We start from the raw sequence: 20,187 nt of genomic DNA on the forward strand, positions 1-20,187 counted from the left end.
AAGAAGACTAAGTTACCATTTATTCTCTTCCAAACACAAGTACTGTAAACTGCATTGGTTTCCCTCAAATTCATATGTTGAAGCCATGACCCACCCTATGACTGTCGGGAGGTAGAGTCTTTAGGAGGTAATTAAGGTTAGGTGAGGTCGGAATGTCGGGGCCCTGATCTGATAGGACTGTGGTCTTAGAACAGGAGAACGAGAGAAAGAGATCCTCTCCGCCATGTGAGGAAACAGCAAGCAGGCGGCCATCTGCAAGCCAGGAAGAAAGCCCTCCCCAGAACCCACTCATGCTGACACCTTGATCTCTGCTGTCCAGCCTCTAGACCTATGGGAAATAAATATCTGCGGTTTCAGCCACCCAGTCTATGGTATTTTGTTCTGGCAGCCTGAGCAAACTAAGACAAAGATAAATCCCAGGGACACAGATGACTCTTGGCAACCAAATAGGAGAGTTTGTGTTGACCAACTCTGGGCATGCATATAACGTGCTGAATTCCCCTTCTCAGAGCAGCCGCAAAGAGAGGCACAGTGTGTGGGTTAAGCTGCTGTGCCCTCATTCCTAAGGCATATTTGAGCAGTGTCTATACATCAGATTTTGGGAAAAGAACAATGAGACATAGTGCCCCAAATCTGAAAAATCAAAGACAAGATAATTAACTCGCTTCAAAATCCTTTGCTTCCTCATGGAACATTTGCGGCAGAGTGGCACAGTGTGCGCAGGAGACAGACGACTCCATGCAAACCTGTCACGTGGAATGCTGTTCCTTAATGGAGTCTGATGTCTAGGGTGCCAAGCAAAGTCTCCTTGAGATTTGCCAAGCTTGGGATTAAATGTACCTTCACTGAAGTAAATCACTTCATTCTAAGTCATATAGCAAGTTGGAGGTCCAACCTCCATCTTCCACTCTGTGGAAAAGTTCACTGAACTTTTAAATAGAAAGTCTGCAAGCACAACGTCTGTTAAACTTTCATTGAGGGGCTACTCCATGTAATGGAGTATTGACACTTGGTGTTTTGGGGCTACAGTGATAAATCAATCTGATGCAGACTCAGCCTTCAAAGGACTCCATACTCCTGAAAAGTGAGGGAGGTGAGGAGGTGAGGAGATGCCTGGCTAAGGGAGGAGCATGTGGAAAAGTCCAAAGGGAAACGTTTGGGGCATGACCAGCTCCGATTGGCTGGTCATGGCATAGAATACATAGAGGAATGGCAGATAATGTTGAGAAAGCCAGCTAAAGTTTTACTGTGGTGCGACTTGAGAATTTAGCCAAGGCGTGTGTGTGTGTTAGACAACCTCCAAAGGTTATGAGAATATTATTAGAGCCGTGCTTCTTTGCCAATCCCAGTCCCTCAAATCCACGCGAAGGGATACAGAGTGTCTTTCAGACAGACTGTCCAGCAGGCTGACCAAATGTCTGCTGAGCTGATGGCCCTAACTCACTTTCTTCCTCACTGCTGAGAGAGCTATGCTTAGATCTGGGTTCACATCTAGACTAAAAAAGCTAAGTATAATTTGGATTTGTCATCCAAAAAAGTGAAGAACATTATACACAAAATGCATTCTAAAGGATTAAAGAGTCAAGTATAAAAATTAAACATAACAATGCGAAAATCTGAATTGATACTTATCAAATTTCTCAAAGGAAACAAACATATCAAGTTTAAAGAAAATTAGAGAAGTCAAGGGAAAAATATTATGTTAATTTTTCTATAGAAATGGAAAATCTATAGATTTTAAACAAAATAGCTTAAAAGGAAAACTGAGTATTAGCAACAAATTTCTAACTAAATGGTTTCATAGACTTAATATATAGAATTCACCAAGATCAATTTTTTAAAATTCTCCCCCAAACATAAATGGACAGAGAATATAAATTGACAGTTCACAATGAGGAAAAATAAGCAAAAAGAAATTTTAATGTTTAATGTTATTAGTAACCTTAAGAATTGCCAATTAAAAGAACACCCTATTTTAATCCATCACCGAGTGAGCACTTCCTACGGTGCTTGCAGGGCTGTTAACTGATATCAATTTTCCCCCTCCCCCATTATTATATTTTCCAAAATTTTACTGAAAACATCATTTCAAGAAATCTCTAGTGAACTCCCAAATCGCCAAGTCAATCTTGTTATCTAGCCTCCTAGCACCCACTGCTCACGCCCCTCCCCACCCACAAACACAGGTGAGCTCTACATTCCTGCCTTGGTGTGTGGGGGGTAAAGAAGCATCAGGAAGCCTTACGCTGGAATAATCTGTTTCTCAAACAATATGACCATAGGCCAATTTAGTGTGGAGTAGAAGAAGTGGCCAGGATTTAGAGCCTGAAGACCAGAACTGGGTGGGCTTGGGAAAGTCATTTAATCTCTACAGATCTCCAATTCTTTTTTGTTTTTCCAATTCAATTTAGAAATCTTTATATTATATAATTTTCAGACATACACAAAAGAGAATAACAAAATTAATCTCCAGACACATCACCTAGCTTCAACTGTTACCATTTCTTATCTAATCCCTTTTACTTTTTTCTTCGCTAGAATGTGTTACAGCAAATACTAGGCATTAGAATTGATACACATTCTTTTATTTTTTCTCATTAAACTTCAATGGGTCTCAAAATTCTGTGACAAATTTTTGGTCAAGTTGTTTCCATTAAGAAGTACTGATTTTGGGCCGGGCATGGTGGCTCACGCCTGTAATCCTAGCACTTTGGGAGGCTGAGGTGGGTGGATCACCTGTGGTCAGGAGTTCAAGACCAGCCTGGCCATCATGGTGAAACCCCATCTTTAAAAAAAAGAAAAAAAAAAGAAGTACTGATTTTAAAAACTAATAACTTAAAACTGCCACAAGCAAAAAAGAAAACCAAAGTGGTCCACAAAGCATTCTCCTTTCCTTCTGAAGGTTTTACCATGCATTGTTATCATTAACCAGTCTTTTATTACTAAATTTAAACGGCCAATTGAAACAAACAGTTCTGAGACTGTTCTTCCTCCACCACTGATTGAGACCGTTGTGGCAGGTATTAGGGATAATATTCATTTAGACTTCTGAGCTTTCTGGGCAGACTTGGAGACCTCGCCAGGTCCCACAGCCTTCTTTTTCCACTGCTTGATGACACCCACCGCAACTGTCTTATATCACAAACAGCAAAGCGACACAGAGGTGGATAGTCTGAGAAGCTCTCAACACATATGGGCTTGCCAGGAACCATATCAATGATGGCAGCATCACCAGACTTCAATAATTTAGGGCCATCTTCCAGCCTTTTACCAGAAGGGTGATCAATCTTTTTCTTCAGCTCAGCAAACTTGCATGCAGTGTGAGCCGTGTGGCAATCCAGTACAGGGGCATAGCCAGAGCTGATTTGGCCTGGACGGTTCAGGACTGTCACCTGAGCGATGAAGCCTGCTTCCATTGGTGGGTCGTTCTTGCTGTGACCAGCAACATTGCCACGATGAATATCCGTGACAGACACATTCCTGACATTGAAGCCCACATTGTCCCCAGGAAGAGCTTCACTCAAAGCTTCATGGTGCGTTTTGACAGATTTTACTTCAGTTGTAACGTTGACTGGAGCAAAGGTGACCACCATACCAGGTTTGAGAACACCAGTCTCCACTCAGCCAACAGGAACAGTACCGATACCACCAATTTTATAGACATCCTGGAGAGGCAGGCACAAGGGCTTGTCAGTTGGACGAACTGGTGGTAGGATGCAGTCCAGAGCCTCCAGGTTCCACTGGCATTGCCATCCTTACGGGTGACTTTCCAACCCTTGAACCAAGGCATGTTAGCACGTGGCTCCAGCACGTTGTCACCATTCCAACCAGAAACTGGCATGAATGCTCCCGTTTCGGGGTTGTAGCCAATTTTCTTAATGTAAGTGCTGACTTCCTTAGCGATTTCCTCATATCTCTTCTGGCTGTCGGGTGGCTCGGTGGAATCTGTTTTGTTAACACCAACAATCGTTTTGTACCCAGGATGTAAGCCAGAAGGGCATGCTAACAGGTCTGCCCATTCTTGGAGATACCAGCTTCGAATTCACCAACACCAGCCACAACAATCAGGACAGCACGGTCAGCCTGAGATGTCCCTGTAATCATGTTTTTGATGAAGTCTCTGTGTCCTGGGGCATCAATGATAGTCACGTAGTACTTGCTGGTCTTAAATTTTCACAAGGAGGTATCAATGGTGATCCCACGTTCACGTTCAGCTTTCAGTTTATCCAAGACCCAGGCATACTTGAAGGAGCCCTTTCCCATCTCAGCAGCCTCCTTCTCAAATTTTTCAATGGCCAGTAGTGGCAGACTTGCCCAAATCCACGTGTCCAGTGACGACTTGATATGAGCCTTTTTCTTTCCCATTTTGGCTTTTAGGGGTAGTTTTCATGTCACCTGTGTTCTGGCGGCAAACCCGTTGTGAAAAAGTGATATACATTCTTAAATGCAATTAATAACATCTACCAAAAGCTTTTGGCTTGGGAATTCCACGGCTGGGAATCTAAGGAAATAAACAGAAATGTAGACTGTATTTTTATGCACTTAAATAACAGGAAAAAACTGAAAGCAACCTAAGTGTTCAAAAACTGGAGAAAATGCCAGTAGCCTTTGGTTTTGCCTGCTGAGTGTTCCTTTAGTTCCCATAATCACTCTTTTCCTGCAGGAGTCCCCCTTCTACATCCCCCATCTCTGTGATTCTGATGGTGCTGAGTGAACCCACAACTCCACGAGAAGACACGACTCGGGTTTGGCCAAAGAGGGCACCCCATTTCCAGACACAGTGATTATTCGGGAATGGCTAGGTCCCAGCAAGGAAGGACATAACCTCTTTGCTATAAGATTGCTGGCTGCAATCAAAACCAACGTGGCAGAAAGAGGAGCCAGGAAACGAAGACTGAGTTCTGAATAATACAAGATCAACAAACTCTTTTTGCTTAAATGACTTTGACTTGGGTTTCTTGTCACTAGCAACAGAGTCCCAATACAGACCATTATTTGGTGGCCTGCTTATATTGATCTGATGAAATATTCTGCAGCCATTCTCAGCTATGCTTGTGAATGGTTTCTAGGAACACAGTTGTTTATGATAAAGTGAAAGAAGCATGAGACACAATCATCAGTAAACAGGATGACCTTGACTATGTTTAAACATCGCTCCCATGAAAACACACCCAAACCATTAGCAGCCATGCTGGTTGGTGAGGTTATCAATTTCAAACTTTCCATTCTCCACATTTCCTATACAAATGTCTTACAATTAATATTAAAGAAAAAACTTAAAAATTCGCGTTATTGATTTGCACCCCTCTTAATTCCAAAAGGAATCATAATTAAATCATAACTGTCTTCTCCATTGAAAATTCATAGAACACTAGGTTTTGAAGTGACAGTTTGGAATTCCCCTAGGAAACACTGACCAACCAGCATTACACAAATTAGAGCATGATTTCCTCAGTACTGAAACCGAAAGCCAAGCTGCACTGCAAGAAAGTAGTCTCCTTTGCAGTTACTTTGTGATCTTCAGTCTAAATATTACTAAGAAGGGAAAATCACATTAGCAGTCTCCTCAGAATATTTGATGCATTTCATTGAACCTGGTCTCATTTCATAAAGGCTTTTCTCCACTCTTCCACATACATGCCAGGACTTTAAACCTGGACTAGAAGACAGAATACACTACGATTATTGGCCACGGTTGGTAAAGACAGATGGCCTTAGCAGCTGAGCACAGATCGATGGTCAAGATAGGAACTGCCAAAGGCAGCTGTCTGGACTCTGTAGCTTCAGGTTTGTGAGCCACTCCCTTTCCGCCTTTTTCTGTATCAGCTCCTGTCCTGCTCTCTGCGCCAAGGTTGACTCCTCCCCTCAACCCGTGTCTGACACTCGTCTCCTATCTGTTTGAGGCCAGGGATCTGTTCTCCTTCTGCAGCGGGTGGGGTGCAAGGGGACCAGAAGCCTGATGTAGAAGCACATGGTGTGGAGGGAGTGATAAACCCAGGAAAACCTAGCAACCGCAGCAGCAGCAGAAGCAAATCAGGCCTCTGCTTCTCTTACCCCTGCTAAGCTGCATTTACTCCAGCTCCTCACCCAGTCGAAGGCATTATTCCTAGGGGTTTAATTTGGCTGTGTAAGAAACCCGCACCTGCACAAAAAGTAGTCCACAGTGCCCCCTAGTGGCCAACTGGAATGTTAATGACATATTCTGCACATTCAATTATAAAACAATCTGCAGTGCCCGCTGTGAAACACTGGTTGACTTTACTTTGTATAACTAGATCTTACCTGGATATCGATATGTATTTATGTGGTTCCACACGCTGGAGAAAAAACTCAGTAAATGGGTAAAGGGAGAAAACCAAATAGCTGCCCACAACCTAATTCTATCACAAGGTATACTGGCACCAAAATCCCCGAGGTAGAACCTGTGACAAAGGCTAGATTTCGTCCACGCTCAGAATTTTTGGACATAATGAGCTTTTTGCCAATTGGAAAGAGTGGTATTATTCACTTCAAGTTTTGGAGCAGCCAGTAATGGATTTAAGAGCATGCTATTTTAATAGTAGACAATAAAGCAAAGTATAATAAATATTAATATCTATGTTTAAGAAAATGAATCCAACACATTTCATTAAAATAATTCTTTTAATTATTGATGCTTTGAATAAGAAGTCCATTTTACTAAGTTTAGTATAAATTAGTTTTGCTAAACAGAAGCTGTTTGCTGGATCTCAGTTAAGTTCACTTTGTAATTTTCAGACACAATGACTCATATTTATAACTTTTCTCTTTGCCATTTAAGGATTCAGTGGCTTGATTCCTGACGTTTCCTTTCAGAGGAATCTTATGTCATCTTCTGAAACCATGAATGTTGGTAATAATATTAGTGTCTTCTCTTCTGAAGATGTGATTCTTTTAATGCCATGTTCTCTTCCCTCTGGTGACATGACTTAGATCATAGCAGCACTAGAAGTTATGAAGAGATTTGGAGCAGCTGAGGAAGCCTTAGGTAATTATTAAGAGTAACAGTATTAAAAAAGCTGTGGAGAGTGGTTTGAGAGGAGATTTTGTCCCCGGTTGAAGGTGGTCCATGCCTGGGTAACCTTTATTTATAAAAGAATACCAGGAACACACAAAATGTTCTTCTCTTTCTTTTGCAATCCAGTTTTGTGGCCAAAAATAATCTGTGCGCATATGTGTTTTGATAATAGGTGAGGAAATTAAATTCAGGAGTTTTATGAATTTCTTTTGTTCTGGGTATCACTTTAGAGTATAAAAAGTTTTTCAAAAAGTTCTTTATCAGAAATAGTTTCACTCTATGTTGGGTTAACAATACCCAGGACTGTCCGACATAAATCAACGTGAGTAGGAAGCTCCCTGTGAGATTCATCATTGCTTGTCTATCGTGGCAAGACTGATTCAGGTGCACCATAATGCGGCCAATCCTTCTGCACCAGGCTTAGGCAGCTCAGGGGGCAGCTGTGGTGAGTGACACACTCTACCCAGCACAGTGGCTTCCAGGAATAAAGAACACATATTCAAGTACTTTCAAATGCCAATGGGCAATTTACATCTGGTACTCATTCCTCTTCAAGGAGCACCAGTGGAAACATCTTTGGAATTGATGGGACAAAACTTATTTGATTACAGTGAAGGATATTTCTCTATGAAAATGGCTTCAAAATATGAAAAAAGTAGTAACCACATCTTTCAAGAAATCCAGTAACAGACCAACTCTATTTGCAAACAAACAGGCAAACAAACCAGCATGTGACAGAAAACTGGCTAACATTCTGGGATGCTTTCCAGAGAAACATGAAACCCTTTAAGCGTGTATGAGCCACTTTAAGAAATTTCACAAGTGTTGTTAAATTCACCACAGTCTGCTTCACCTAGAAAGGGGAACAGAGAGGAATTCTGTTAAACTGGGTTAACAAATATTAAAAATTAATTCATTCTAGGGAAGGACTAGATAAAATTTCTGATCTAAAAGTCTAAGATTCTGAGTTGATTTCAGCCACTATAATATATTAAGGAACGGCTTGGGTTTGTTAAAATGCAGATTCCTGAGTTCTGGTTTCAGTGGGTTGAGGGTGGGGCCTAGGATCCTCATTTTAGCAAGGAACCCTCCTCTCCAAGTATGATTCTGACACACTTAGATAAACGCTAATGGGATGTAGCAAGAAGCAGGCCATTGCCGGAGCTGCTGTTGTTATCTCATTTAAGAATATCTGAAGGTTTAAAAGACAAAAATAGTTGAGAACAGAAAGGGTCCTGAACCCCAGGGCAGAAGAGCAGTGACTAGCCGCTGCCCAGTGATACTGACCCCAGCTGGGAGGTGAACTTTCCCCCTTCCTGCTGCCACCGACCAGGAAATCCATCTCCAAGAATGGAGACTGAGCAAGTGTGTAATCCACGACCTTTTGTTACCTGTGCCTTTGCTAGGAAATATCTGGATGTGCACCAGAGGAGATAAAATGAGGCTTAGCACGAACATGCTGCTGCCCAGACTTAACAGTGGTCGGGAGCAACGCTTCTAAGAACTGCTTATTCCAGGATGCCCGCAAATGCTTCATGTGGACATTTAAGCCTCCACTCAGCCTGCAAACATGCTCACAGGGGTCTTCACCCAACAGTCCAATGAAGCAAACCACATTTAGTTAAGCTCTCTATCCTGTCAGCTCTCACAAGTGGCAGTCTCCATCTGTGTGAAATACAGATGCAGAGGGCTTCATGGTATTTAAAAAATAATACCTTCCAAAACCGATCTGGGCAAGCCACACAAGGTGGCTGCCAATTGGGGGAAGCTCCAGAACGCCTGTGAGGCCCCTGTGAGTGGTTCCCCAAGAAGACGGGGGCCCTGGTCCTCAGAGATATTACTGTACACTCCCTGGATTATTAAGCAGCTCTGACGGCAAACTTAATGGGTGAGACTAGTGGAGGCACTCCTGGACTCAAAGATGGACAATTCCTAGCCATAGGCACCTGGTCAGACTGGGCAACTTTCAGGCACTGCCCATCCCTTGGGTTCTGGGGCACTGCCTCAGAAGGGTCACATCCTGCTCTAGTCTTTGGGGATCCTCTCAGGACAAGAAAAAAATATTCTGTTTCATCTCTGTGCTGCAGAAAAGTGCTCCCTCGTCTGCACGATGAAGTGGGAACCTCAGAAGTATCTGTTTTACTCACTTATTCAGTACGGAGACTTAGGGGAAACCAGTTTTATTTTCTTATTAAACCATGCCTTTTGGCATGTTGTTTATACAAAGATAACTGCGCTTCAGAGATTATGTCCTGCGAAAGTCAACTTTAACTTCAAAGAGCAGGCCTGTCATTCTTAACAGTCATCCTGATAATTTGTTGCCGGGGAATAAAGGTGTAATTGCTACCAGTATATTCCTACGAAGTCAGATGGCCTTGCCAGCCCAGAAGACCATCAGTGGCCTGTGCCTTTCCTGCATGCACAGCAGCAAAACAAGCACCAGGACTGTTGGAATCTTTGTTCCAACAGAGTGTGAGAGTGTTTGTCTCAAGTATTAAGCTGGACAATCAATTCTAAACACCTGCTCCATTGACACACAGTCCTAGGCCCTGCTTGGAATTTTTAAAAATTAGAGACAAAACAAAACTGAGCTTTGCATCAAGAAATTTACCATCATGGCAGGGAGTCAACAGTTCAACATGGAACTGTTCTGCCATTGAAAAAGACACAGATTAAATAAATGCTAAGAATATAAGCACCCAAATGACCTACAACCTACAAGTCTACCTTAGTCTCATCACCGTCATCCCCTGAATCGGCAGTCAGTCATTACAGGCAGAAAGTGCATGATAAAGTAGACCGAGCTAGGAGCCTGGCCAGCTACCCGAGAGGCAGCCTGAGGAGAAGTACAACTGAAGTGAATAAAGCGGAAGCAATGGCTCTGGAGCAAGAATGCTGGGGTTTGAATCCCAGCACCACCACTTCCTGAGTGCAAGACTTTAGGCCAGTTTTTTACTTCTCTGTGCATCACCTTTCCATTTCACATATGAGGAAAAACAGCACCCACCTGTTGCAGTGGTAAGTTGCACAAGATATGGCTGTGGTGAGAATTGAATGAGTGAATATAGGAAAAATAACCAGTAGAGCACCCAGCCAGTAATAAACGCTCGATGGCCACTAGCTGTTATTGTTACTGTTATCACCCCCCCAGGTATGCCAGAATTCCCTGTGTCACGTGGGAGAAGCACCAGTCCCTTATCTTCCTTCGTTTGAACCCTGATCTAACACCAAAGATTCTGATCACACTCTTCTCTCCCTTCTCTTTCTGTCTTCAGGTTCTAGGCCTCATTCTCTTCCACGGTCTCTTTTGTCTCAGCCTCCTCCCTTCCAAGCACTTCTTGGTGGAATAAACCACCCATCCCCGCTGGTGGGGCTGATGGGACGGGGTTACTTGCTCAGGCTCAGATGGGGAGTATTCACAGTCCAGGAGCACCTGAGTCTAAGCCTCATAAGAAAATGCCATCATAGGTCCTAACTGAGCTCTGTCCAGGGCCCACAAGCACAGCCTTAAAATGGAGTCTCAACCTGGTGTCCAGGCCTGTAGACAGAGTTCAAGGGGTCTATAAACTGGGCTCAAAATTTTTTTTTTTCATTTTCATTAGGCTCTAACTGAAATGTATCACTTCCTGCAATGATGAATGTAGGGAATAAACCACAGGGTGACAGCGTATCTCTGATTGTCTCCAACACAAATAGAGAAATCACAGATACTTTCATATCATGTTACAGGCGTTGCAAATGTCTTCAAATATTGTCTTCAATCCTCACTACTTTGAAAGTACAGAAAAGGCCAGGCATGTTGGCTCACATCTGTAATCCTAGCACTCTGGGAAGCTAAAGCAGGCGGGTTGCCTGAGCTCAGGAGTTCAAGACCAGCCTGCGCAACACGGCCAAAGCCTGTCTTTACAAAAATATAAAAAATTAGCTGGGTGTGGTAGTGTGTGCCTGTAGTCCCAGCTGTTTGGGAGGCTTGAGGCACAGGAATCATTTGAACCCAGGAGGTGGAGGCTGCAGTGAGCTGAGATCGTGCGATTGCACTCCAGCCTGGGTGGCAGAGTGAGACTGTCTTGGGAAAAAAAAAGTAATAGACTTATTACTAGATCTTATATTTAATATATTAGTAAGTTATTAAACCACACACTTACAAATATTTTTATAAATGCATTTCATTATGAGACTGCACCGCTGCACTCTGGTCTGGGAGACAGAGTGAGAATCTGTCTGAAAAGAAAAAAGATCTATTCTTTCATTGTGAATAAGATGGTGTTCTGAAACCATCTCCCTTCCTGTAGGACAACTACTTACCTTGGTCACAGTTCCTGACAGCATTATGTGAGCACAAAGGGGACTTTGTGGTTCAAATCCATGTTTAAAAACATTATTCTGAGAGGGGGTCAGTGGCTTTACCAGACTGCCACTGGCACATGAAACGGTTAAACCCCCCTTGCCTTAGAAGGCTGAGGATGGCTGTAAGGGCTGCAATCTTAGGTGAAAGATGTGCAAGTACTTACTGAACTGTGACATTATAATATTCTTCCGGTGTCACAATTTTTGGTCCACCAAAGTAGTCCAGGACCCAGATATTGGTTATATTCAACTTAGCAAAGAACCAATTATGGCTGGAAGGCCAGGTTTTCATCTCAGGGTGTCGAATGAATAACGAATGCTTTGCAATATCCACTTCTGTCTCGTTCACCTGAAGGACATATGTGAAATAAACATTCTTATACACTTTATTTTCTCATTTGTTAAGAATGTGTGATTCCAGCATTCTATAAATCCTAAGAATTTACTGAGTTGTAAATCTTGATCTTAACCTTAAGGAATCGAGAAAATAAAGGAAATGTAAAGAATGCAGAGAATAAAGATTTCATTTGTTGGTGGTAACAGATATAAAGATGTGGAAAACCACTGTTGGTATAATACCAACTTTCATTGGTAAAAAGGCATTTTGAGCTATTAGAATAACCAGCACTAAGTACTACAATAAAATGTCACTAGTGTCTAAGACGTGTAATGTTTACATAACATGCACATGTCAAACATGCAGATGAATGTACTGAAGGATTGAAATGTTTAGAAGCCACACAACAGAACTCAAAAGCATTTGCTGCTCCTCCACCTTTCTCCTGCCAGTGAAGGACACTCAATTACAGAGATGCATCCACCAAGGATTTCCAGGCGCGGTGGCTCAAGCCTGTAATCCCAGCACTTTGGGAGGCCGAGGCGGGTGGATCACAAGGTCAAGAGATCAAGACCATCCTGGCCAACATGGTGAAACCCCGTCTCTACTAAAATACAAAAATTAGCTGGGCATGGTGGTCGCACTCCTGTAGTCCCAGCTACTCGGGAGGCTGAGGCAGGAGAATTGCTTGAACCCGGGAGGCAGAGGTTGCAGTGAGCCGAGATTGTGCCACTGAACTCCAGCCTGGAGCCTGGCGACAGAGTGAGACTCTTGTCTCAAAAAAAAAAAAAGAATTTCCAGACTATAAATAACACTGATCTGAGGCATTAATGATCGACACGGTCAAAAAGAAAATCTGCCCGTTGGGTAATCAGATCAGCACTCCTGACACCATGCCCACTGCTCTTCCTGAGACTGTATTTGACCTCTTCCCTCCAGCAGGTGATCCAAACTAAATTCACTTTCAGTTTTCAGTAACAAATAGTCCTCTGGTTGGCCTACTTAATACGTTTTCTATGCTTTAAGCCACTGGTAAAGTACGGAGACAATGAGCCCAGACATGAAAAACATCACACCAATGTAAAGTGTAATGGAGAGGGAGGGCTCTGGTCAACCAGATGTTCCTCAGCAGGAATAATTTTACATACAGGAGCTCATAGTTGTTACAGCTGTTTGGCTTCAGAAAATCGTTCATTTTCCCTGTATCTTATTGAACATTCATATGAAAGCAACTTGTTAAAATGTTTGGTTTTCACGGAATTACTTCACCTATTAGAATAGAACATGTTCTGACTGGGCGTGGCAATCACAAATCAACCGCATTTCACTCTCAAAAGATCTATTCTGCCAGGTACGGTGGCTCACGCCTGTAATTCCAGCACTTTGGGAGGTCGAGCTTGGTGGATCACTTGAGGTCAGCAGGAGTTCAAGACCAGCCTGGCCAACATGGTGAAACCCTATCTCTACTAAAAATACAAAAATTAGCTGGGTGTGGTGCTGTGTGCCTGTAATCACAGCTACTCGGGAAGCTGAGGCACGAGACTCGCTTGAACTTAGGAGGCAGAGGTTGCAGTGAGCTGAGATAGCACTACTGCACTCTGGTCTGGGAGACAGAGTGAGACTCTGAGACCTATTTTTTCATTGTGAATAAGATGGTGTTCTGAAACCATCTCCCTTCCTGTAGGACAACACTACTTACCTTGGTCACAGTTCCTGACAGCATTATGTGAGCACAAAGGGGACTTTGTGGATCAAATCCATGTTTCTTGCAGAAGTTGGTCTGTGCCAAAGTCATGGTCAGTGTAGCATATGGATTCTCCTGTAGAGAGAAAATGAAGATCCTCTCATGTGAAATACGGTTTCTGAAGAGGTAATAAATTTCAAAAGTTGCATACAGGATGTCCTAGAGCTTGACCAGTCTTCCATGAAACGATGAATCCTAAAAATCACCTCCGACTCAGGAGAAAACAGTACTTAGATAGAGACTAATCCTGACTACTCCCCAAAGGAGGAGGGGGTTCATATTATAGAATTAACCAACTTAGTAAAAATTATTTCAACATACTTTTTCTAAAACCCTAAATTTATTCCATGTTCATCAGAAGAAGAATAATTATAGTGCCACCCAAATTAAAGGCTGTTCTATAGGCTTCACTGACAGATCTAAAGGGTTAAACTCTAATACAAAACTATTCCATAAAAACACCACAGTTGCTCAACTGACTGACTATATGGGTTAAGCAAGAAAGTAGCTGAATCATGCTCGGTTATCTTATGTTAGCAGAAACTGTCATGTGATTTCAAAACTGGAGAAGTTGTTCATTTCTGCTTTAGTAAGAAAAAGTCTTCTCCCAGATTCAAAAAGGCAAGCAAATTCTTAATTCTTTCTTATTCAGAAATCAGCTTCATAAGAGGCATTGTTGACAGATTATAGCAAAATTCACACATTGCACTTTTAGACTATTTAGCTCTTTAAGTTCTAAGTGTCTTGTGTGGAGAATTTTGCCATTTCACAGTGATCCATCAAAACAGAGAGTCATAGAGATTTCTTTGAAATCATTTAGCCAGTTACTGTCCAGAAACTATTAGCAAGGCACCATAGGAGACCAAAAAGGGGGAGGGGACACTCAGGTAAACTCTCTCCCCTCTGAGTTTATAATCTGGTTGAAAAGGAAGACATAAACAAAGCGTACGTCCAGTACAGGCTGGAGTGACAGAGAAACTATAAGGAGCTTTGTAATATATTCAAAACCAGGAGAGAAGGTGGGAGCACATACTAAAGGGAGAGGAGATGCTCACTGCAAAACACACAGAACTGGGTGAGTCTAAGACTTGACGAAAAATACCAAGAAACCCGATTTGCCGGAAAGAGGGGCTTTCCTAGGGGAGGAGGCTGAGGTTGGGAATGGAGAGGGCTCACACCCAAGCTAAGGAGTCTAGATTGTAATTTGTAGGCCAGCCTTTGGCAATGTTTTCAAAGAACCACCTGCCTGGAGAGCTTGTTAAAATGCTGATTTGGGTTAAAATGTCGAAACAGGCTTCACTCCCAACCCAGATAACTGCAATTTTTTTTAAGACAGTGTCTCACTCTGTCACCCAGGCAGTCATCCAGTACAGTGGCACAGTCATGGCTCATTGTGGCCTCGACCTCCAGGGCTCATGTGATCCTCCCATCTCAGCCTCCCAAGTAGCTGGGACTATAGGTGTGTATTGTGCTATAGCTGGCCTGGAGCCAGAACCTGAGCGACGCCATTTTATAAGACAAAGCTGTGTCTCCAAAAATGAGTTGTAATAACTGCCCCATTCTCCTTGCAATAACTGCTGACTTTGGTTTTTGCTTATCAGGATACGCGGCCCAAGCTAATTTCATCTTGGCCCCTGTGAACTAAGATCTGTAAAATTCCACTGCTACCCAGACAATGTGTAAACTAACGTTTATCTTGACTTCTGTAAACCACTTAGGTAGCAATTAGAGTGACGATAAGCCCCGGAGCCCTCGGAATGTCCGGAGGCCCCCACCCCCGTCCCTGCCCAGGAGATGATTTACAGAATCCACCAGCCCTCGGAATGTCTGAAGCCCCTTCATCCCCCTTCCCGTTCGTCACCCCCACTCCCAAGGTGGTTTTTCGGGTATAAAAAGTCTTGGCAGCCTCCCTTCGGGGCCGCAGGTTAGAGAGACGTGAGTCCTCCGTGGTTGCCGGCAATAAAGACCCTGCAATTTGGCATATTTTTGTCTAGGTGAATTATTTTAATCTCGCATCCCAATACAGCAGTATCACCACACCCAGCTAACAGGCTAATGTTTTTTATTTTTTGTAGACATGGAGTTTCACTATGTTGCCCTGGCTGGTCTCAAAATCCTGGATTCAAGTGATCCTCCCTCCTTGGCCTTCTAAAGTGCTGGGATTACAGGCGTGAGCCACCAAGCTGTCCTCTATGTGCATTTTATTTATTTATTTAGAGATGGAGTCTAGCTTTGTCACCCAGGCTGGAGTACAGTGGTTTGATCTCGGCTCACTGCACCTCTGCCTCCCAGGCTCATGGGATGCTCTCACCCTAGCCTTCCAAATAGCTGGGACTACAGGGACACACCCAGCTAATTTATGTATTTTTAGTAGAGATGGGTTTCACCATGTTGGCCAGGCTGGTCTCAAATGCCTGACCTCAGGTGATCCTCCCACCTCAGCCTCCCAAAGTGCTAGGATTACAGACTGGAGCCACCGCACCCTGCCTCTATCTGCATTTTAAACAAATATGTCAGGTGACTCTTACATAGCTGTAGGCAGTTGGGTGTTGTTAAAGGTTTCTGGCCAGAGTGACAGATATTTTTGTTGACCTAATTGGGTAGGCAAGGCGGATGGGGCCAACAGGAAGACTATGTAAGAGATATGCTAGTACTTTTGGGCATGAGGTGATAAGGAATAAAGAGGAAGGGGCAAGGGTGGAGGCAAAGAAGGCAACAGAAAACTGTCAGGACTTGGGAACTGAGGGATTTGAGGAGGCAGTGAGAATTCCAACTGGGTTTACTGAGAAAACAATAACTCCATTAACAGAAATGGAGAAGATCAAAAGCAGCTGGTTTCAGAAGGAGGAGGACTGGACTTAAACGTGTTGAATTTGAGGTGGTGGCAAACTAATGAAGTACAAATGAACAGCAAGCAGAAATACAGAGAACTTTAAAGAGGTCAGAAATGGACACACATCTGGAAGTGAGTCCTGGAAAGTGGGAATGAAGAGCTGAGAGTGTAAACAATCTTCTGAGGATCATTACAGAGAACAAAAGAGCAGGAAACTGACTTTGAGGGATACTTATGTTAATGGGTCAGAGAAAAAAAATCCAGAGTGACCAGAGCAGAAAGGGGTACATCACAAGTAAAGAATGCCAAGACAGAAGAAAGGCTAATGGTAAGAGGTCTTGGTGCAAATAATCAAACCAAGGTTTCCCTTCTGACTCGCTGGCTCTGCAGCCAAACGTGGTCCCACTACTAGCTAACATCAGCAACACTGTCCTTCAGACATTTACTATGTAAAAATGCCACAAAGAAAGAGACATACAAAAGAAACATCCCAGCGGTAAGTACATTTGAAGCTCACAACCTATTAAGTTACAAGGGACAGGCATTTTACACGTGAGATATAGTCCCAAACTTAGCTCTTCTTGTTTCTTCTGAACGATTTCACCCGTCAATGAGAGGAAATGCCGAGCACCCTGGCGGTCAGGAGGAAGACCAGAAGAAAGCAGAAACTCTTGACCAGCTAACTGATGGAATCAAGTCAGACCAATTCTGATGTGGCCACATCTTTTCACTGCCATCCTGGAAACCGGAAGCCCTGGGTAAGTTCCTTGCCACTCTCCTATTTCTAGAAACATCAAAGACCTGGGCTGGAGTCCTACCTGACAGCCATTAGGTGGCTGGTCACAGGTGAGTCCCTGCACCTCTGTGTTTCCTCACTCCTGAAATGGGGACAATAATACCAGCAACTCCTTAGTCACCTCACAAATTTAAATATGATTATGTATTGCTTAATCTCCCTCCTCCCCACTCAGAACTTATCAGGGAGTGGTTTGTCGGGGGAAGGAGTGTTGTCTTAAAATAAAATGTGTTTTTGATAAAACGTCTTGGCATTGCATTTTTAAAGTCTTCTTAGGTAACTATGATTTGCAGTCAAAGTTGAGACCACTGATGGACTGGAACGAGTCTGCCTTGAGCAAATGCCTAACGGTGTGGAACGGACTGGGAATAAGAAAATGGTGAACTGGGTGTATCTGCCTTAGCTAAAAGAGGGCACTGCTTCTGTTTTTGCTGAGAATGCAGGCCCACGGTGTCACTGGATATTACCATTTTTTTAAGAAAAGTTAGAGATTTAGACTTTAAAGTAAAATCTAAGTTTTAAAATGTTGGTAACAAATTCAAATTTATTAAAAACAAAACAGAACTCTTGAGTGGGCCAAAGAAAACTGGTCTGTGGGACATATTCAGCTGATGAGCCACCAGCCTGTGATATGCGGTTTGAAGAAAGATAAACCTGAGATGAAACTAGGGTTTGCCCGCTGGCTTTGAACCAGTTACTTAACCTAGGTAGGCCTCAAGTTCATCTGCAGAATGTGGATGATAATACCTACTTCAAAGAATTATTAGAAGAGAGTGAATATAAGGCGAATGGAAAAGTGATTAAAAGCATCAGTTTCTTACATCCTGTCTTTATCAACAATGTTGTACTTTGACAGTTGCCCTAAAATCTGAGATTTTTGTCAAAAAGGCCCTCCACCAAATCAGGCTCCATTCCTGGACCTGTCTCCAGCTTCGCAAGCCTCGTGTCTGCGACTCCATCTCTGAGACAGCAGAGGTCCACCAGAGTTATAAGTGTGGCTCTGCACCAGAAGGTGGGCAAAGGGCGAGGACGAGATAGACCTTCAATCAGCTCTGCACCTTCCTGAGGACCCACTGTGCTTGTGGAGGCCTAAAGATTGCAATAATCATTGTAAGAGAAAAGTCTTAATTCAGGAGGGGTAAGAGAGAAAGAAACCCTGAAGGTACATATTGAAATACTTAAATACCCAACAATCTTTATGCCCTGTAAAACCTTTAAGAATAGGAGCCAGGCTGGGCGCGGCGGTTCACGTCTGTAATCCCAGCACTTTGGGGGGCCGAGGTGGGTGGATCACTTGAGGTCAGGAGTTCGAGACCAGCTTGGCCAACATGGTACAAAAATTAGCCAGGTGTGGTGGTGCGCACCTGTAATCCCAGCTACTCGGGGAAGCTGAGGCACGAGAATCGCTTGAACCCGGGAGGCGGAGGTTGCGGTGAACCGAGGTACGCATTACACTCCAGCCTGGGCGACAAGAGAGACTCTGTCTCAAAAAAAAAAAAAAAAGAAAGAAAATAGGAGCCCAGTTAATGGAGACACTGTGCCCCAAGACGACTCACGCCCACTCAGGGATGAGAAGTCCTGGGGCTACTGGCAGAGAATTTACCCCAGGTGCGTGGCCCAGTGGCGGGGGCATGTGCGAAACTCCTGGTAGTTGCCCAACATCTCGGACGCTGCAACGCCTGCCGCCAGCTCGGCGGAGAAGCGGCAGCCGTTCCACTTCCCGGGAAGGACTTTGGCGAGGGTGAAGGCCGGCCTGGGGAAGCCGCGGGCCCCGCTCACCTGCAGGTTGCTCACGGAAAGCTGCAGCGGGCTCAGGTAGAAGTAGGGCACGCCGCTGCCCGCGCCCGGGGGCCCGTCGCTGAGCGAGAGGACGTCGGAGAAGGGCCGGCCGCGCACCGCCGCCAGCGTGGAGATGGTGGCCAGCGCGCCCCAGTCGCAGACGTGCGTCACGAAGCGGGCCACGCGCGCCGCGTCCTCGCGTGGTGGCAGCGGCGGCAGCCGCGAGGCCTCGTCCCAGTTCCCGTGGTCCCGGCCGCCGCGACCCCGCGCGGGCGACACAAGCAGCGCCAACAGCGCCGACGCCAGCAGGGCGGCGAGCAGGGCGCGCGCAGACCAGCGGGTTCGCGCGGCCATATCGGCGTCTCCCACCAGAGTGCGGGCCCGCGACCTCCAGTGGCCCAGCGTGAGCCCGGTGCGCTAGGCCCCGCCCCTCCGCGAGGCGCCAATCAGAGCTGAGCACACTCAGGGGGCGGGGCCCCTCAGCCGCTCCGCAACCTGCGGGAGACGCGATTGGTTCATCCGCCGTCGCTCCGCCCGCCCCCTTTAAGGGGTGTGAATTTGTCCTAAAGGGGATGTTTGTTTTGTTTGGCAGGCGGAAAAAGAAAGGCTTGAAGAAATTCGAGCAACTTGGCCAAGTCGTACCGCTGGGAAGAGACCAGCCTCTTTACACAGGCACACACCCCTCCTTTTCATACCCTCGGAGATGAATATCTGGCATCGGAGAGGAAATGCTGCATTTTCTTCCCGCGCGCCCCTTTTCCGTTGAATTCTGTAAGATCTGACCGTGCCGTGGATGGCGTGGCGCTCTCCTTGAACCACACGTACGTCTCTGGAGGGCCTTCCGCAATTAGAAAACCTGAAGTAGCTGGACAGTCATGAAAAGAGGAAGAAATGATCAACCCCTGCGGCGCCTACATAACTTTAAGACATTCTCTGTTGTTTCTCATTCCGTCCTCAATTGACAAGGGCATTGGACTTTGTAACCGACCTCGGCCACCCTCGAGGCTCCACACTCTACGACCCCCTCCCGGCTTGCAAAAAACCGCCCTAAAGTAACTTTTGTAGCTTTCCACTTCCTTCCCCACCACCGCCCTTCGCTGACGCCCTTTTCGGCTTCAGGCCGCCCGCACCCAGGTGAATAAACAGCCAAGTTGCTCACACACAGCCTGTAGGCGGCGGGCGGGGGGCGGGGTCTCTTCATTCAGTGCGCGCGTTTTAACAAATTTACCATCCGCCGGGCGCGGTGGCTCACGCCTGTAGTCCCAGCACTTTGGGAGGCCGAGGCGGGCGGATCACGAGGTCAGCAGATCGAGAC

At 44.8% G+C, this 20,187-nt stretch overlaps 1 protein-coding gene and 1 pseudogene across 1 annotated transcript; both read right to left on the bottom strand.

The window, feature by feature from the left end:
• Positions 1 to 1,912: 1,912 nt before the first annotated feature.
• LOC105711636 (elongation factor 1-alpha 1-like) lies at positions 1,913 to 6,531 on the bottom strand (annotated as a pseudogene).
• A 538-nt stretch (positions 6,532 to 7,069) lies between these two features.
• CREG1 (cellular repressor of E1A stimulated genes 1) lies at positions 7,070 to 19,238 on the bottom strand. The gene is made up of 4 exons (XM_012444431.3): positions 18,873 to 19,238; positions 13,420 to 13,539; positions 11,548 to 11,732; positions 7,070 to 7,889 (listed from the first exon to the last, which is right to left on the bottom strand). Exons 1-4 carry the CDS (start codon positions 19,224 to 19,226, stop codon positions 7,886 to 7,888), a joined length of 663 nt encoding a protein of 220 aa, XP_012299854.3. The 5' UTR covers positions 19,227 to 19,238; the 3' UTR covers positions 7,070 to 7,885.
• Positions 19,239 to 20,187: the final 949 nt, after the last annotated feature.

Source organism: Aotus nancymaae, unplaced genomic scaffold (assembly GCF_030222135.1).
Source record: "Aotus nancymaae isolate 86718 unplaced genomic scaffold, 86718_ANA_hifiasm-v0.15.2.pri h1tg000108l, whole genome shotgun sequence".
Lineage (NCBI taxonomy): Eukaryota > Metazoa > Chordata > Mammalia > Primates > Aotidae > Aotus > Aotus nancymaae.